Below are 3166 nucleotides of genomic sequence, written 5' to 3'. Positions count from 1 at the left end.
CCTCGGCCGGGGCGCAGGGACGGCGTTGCCCTGCCCGGCCCTCCCCGTCTCCGCCGCCTGGCGCTTGCCGGCCCGCGGGCCCTGCCCCTCGCGCCTCCCCGCCGGGCCCCGGAGGCCGCTGACCCGCGCGCGGCGGCGCCCCGCAGGGACGAGATGGGACGGGGCGGGCGCGGCCGGGGCGGCGCGGGCAGGGGCTGCGCGCCCCGGCCTCGGGCAGCGGCGGGGGGCGCCGAGCGCGGTGTGCGTGGCGGGGCGGTGCGGGGGGCGGCCGTGTGCGAGGCGCGAGTGTGAGCGCGCGCGGGAGGCGAGCGGGCGGGCGAGCGGGCTCCGGGAGGCGAGCGGCGCCCGCGGGCGAACGCGAAAGGCGGCGGGGACCGAAAGTTGCCTCCTCGCGGGCCCGCGTCCCCGGCGGGGCGGGAGCCGGGGCCACCGGAGCGGCGGCCGCGGACCCGGGCTCCCGCGGCACCTGGGCAGCGCCCCGCACGAGCAGCAGCGGCGTGGGCGGCGTTGGCGGCGGCGCGCGGGAAGCGAACCGGAGCTCTGGCGCGGCGCGGCGGCCGCCGGGGAGCTTCGCTCAGGTGCGCGGTGAGAGGGGCGCGGGCCGGGCCGGGCCGGGCGGCCGGGACCAGGGCCGCGCGCGGCGCTCGCGCTTGCCGGGGCAGCTCCACCGCGGACGCCCGGCTCCCGGGTCCGGCTCCGGGTCCCGGGCGACGACCCGGCCGGGGTCCCCACCCCCGGGAGCGGGCCTCGGGGCCCGGCCCCGCCCTCGCCGGCCCCTGGCCGGGCCGCCCCGCCCTCCGGCCGCCCGCGCCCGCCCTCGGCCCACTATTTCTGGGGCATTGGCCGCCCCGCTGGGTGATCCCTCCGGGCTCAAGTTGCAAGGGGGCGGGCCCCGGGCCGGAGGTGGAGTCTCCCTCCAATTGAAGCGTCGGCTATAAATCGAGCTCCCCGCACAGCCGAAGCCCAGATGCCTCGCCAGGCTGCCCCGAGCTTAGTGGTGGGGGAAGGCGGCGGGCCCCAGGGGGCCTCGGGGACGGCGGTCACCATGCTCCGCTCCCTGCTGCTGCACTCCCTGCGGCTGTGCGCCCAGACCGCCTCGTGCCTCGTGCTCTTCCCGCGCTTCCTCGGCACGGCCTTCATGCTCTGGCTCCTCGACTTCCTGTGCATCCGCAAGCACTTCCTGGGCCGCGGCCGCCGGGGTCAGCCCGAGCCTGAAATGGAACTCAACAGCGATGGCGAGGAGGTGCCCCCCGACGACCCGCCCATCTGCGTGTCCGACGACAACCGCCTGTGCACCCTGGCGTCGCTGAAGGCGGTGTGGCACGGCCAGAAGCTGGATTTCTTCAAGCAGGCGCACGAGGGCGGCCCGGCGCCCAACTCTGAGGTGGTCCTGCCCGAAGGCTTCCAGAACCAGCACATCCTCGACTTCGCGCGAGGGAACCGCCCGCTGGTGCTCAATTTTGGCAGCTGCACCTGACCACCATTCATGGCGCGCATGAGCGCCTTCCAGCGCCTGGTCACCAAGTACCAGCGCGACGTCGACTTCCTCATCATCTACATCGAGGAAGCACACCCCTCTGACGGCTGGGTGACCACAGACTCCCCCTACAGCATCCCACAGCACCAGAGCCTGGAGGACAGGGTCAGTGCGGCAAGGGTGCTGCAGCAGGGGGCACCCAGCTGTGCGCTGGTGCTCGACACCATGGCCAACTCCAGCAGCTCAGCCTATGGCGCCTACTTCGAGCGCCTCTACGTCATCCAGAGTGGCACCATTATGTACCAGGGTGGCCGCGGCCCAGATGGCTACCAGGTCTCGGAGCTGCGCACCTGGCTGGAGCATTATAATGAGCAACTGCACGGCCCTCAGCCCCGTGGGGTGTAAAACAACCAAGGACACTGGTTGGACTCGGTGGGCTGTGCCCTGGAACACTGGAAGGCCACGTGTGGATGCCCCACGTGGAGTCAGGCTGGGCAGGGCCCAGGGACACCGCTGTGCTGAGCAGCGCTGCAGGCTGAGGTGCCCTCAGCCGAGCCCGGGAAGACGCCTCTGCCTCCCTGGACTCTGATTCTGTGATTGTCCTGTGACCGTCCTCTTGTGACTGCCCACCACCTAGACTGGCCTGGCTCACTCGAAATTTCCTGAGTGTGGGTGTGGTGCCATTCTTGCCTGGGCACCGCTGGATCTGTCCTTGCCGAGGCCCGGGCCGCCGGCTCTCACACCCCCTCCCCAGAAAGGAGAGCCAGTGAGCCTTCCCCGGGCGGCGCAGTGCGCAGCGTCGGGCGGGCGCGGGGACCGGCGGCTGGCGCGCCCGGAGCGCAGCTGGGTTCCAGCAGTGCTTGCAGCTCGCCCTAGTTGCCTGGCACCCACACCTGTCGCAGGCAGAAAGGATGCCCTGCTGCTTTTGTGGCTGTTTCAAGTCCCTGGTTGGGGGAGGAGGCGTGAGGTGGGGAAGGGTGGGCAGGGCTGCTTTCCCTTGAGTTTGGGTGCTCAACAGCCTCCCTGCTGATGACGAGCCCTCTCTAACTGGTCCTGACCACGAGCCGGTTCCGAGTTGCAGGGGCTCGCAGCAGCGCCTAAACCGAAGGGGGGTGTGCTCTGGGTTTCCGTGGGGAGCCCACCTGAGAGGGGTGGTAAAGGGAGGTGGAGGGACTGTTTGGGGACCAGAGGAAGCTGTGGCGGGGTACTGGCCAGGTGAGCAGCTTCCCAGGGAGAGCGAAAAGATGGGGACTCCTGCCATGAGAGTAGTCGGGGAGCAGAGTCTGAGGAAAGAGAGATGGGGGGGGCCTGGGCACCCCAAGTGAAGGGCTCCCTAGGCAGAGCTGGGGGGTGCGGGGCCAGGAGGTGAGTGCCCCTGCTTCTAAGGCCATTTGGTGAGTGTTTTGGAAACGTTCCCTGTATATGAACTTCTTTTACACACGGTAATAAAGCTTGACGAAACGGCTCTCCGGGCTGCCTCTGGTCCCTTCATTGCTTTTCTCCCCTCTGAATAGCGGCAGAACTAAGCACACGTCTCCCTCCGTCCCCATAGTGACCCTGAGGGCAGGAAGCCAAGCCTGGCAGGGGCGCCTCAGAGGAAAAGGGTCTGCGGCGGCGACCAGGGCGCGTGGGCGCGCGCGCTGCGCTCCTGGGCGGCGAGTCCCGGCCGCAGACGCGCGCGGAGAAGCG

The 3166-nt window shown here is 70.6% G+C and overlaps 1 protein-coding gene across 1 annotated transcript; it reads left to right on the top strand.

The window, feature by feature from the left end:
* Positions 1–935: 935 nt before the first annotated feature.
* Positions 936–2257, top strand: DIO3 (iodothyronine deiodinase 3). Its single transcript, XM_037502005.2, has one exon. The coding sequence runs from the start codon at positions 968–970 to the stop codon at positions 1880–1882; it is 915 nt and encodes a 304-aa protein (XP_037357902.1). The 5' UTR covers positions 936–967; the 3' UTR covers positions 1883–2257.
* The last annotated feature ends 909 nt before the right edge of the window (positions 2258–3166 follow it).

Source organism: Talpa occidentalis, unplaced genomic scaffold (assembly GCF_014898055.3).
Source record: "Talpa occidentalis isolate TD23 unplaced genomic scaffold, MPIMG_talOcc4v2.1 talOcc4.11, whole genome shotgun sequence".
Classification (NCBI taxonomy): Eukaryota; Metazoa; Chordata; class Mammalia; order Eulipotyphla; family Talpidae; genus Talpa; species Talpa occidentalis.
Note: the sequence above shows the minus strand (reverse complement) of the source record. Positions and strands in the feature narration are given on the sequence as shown.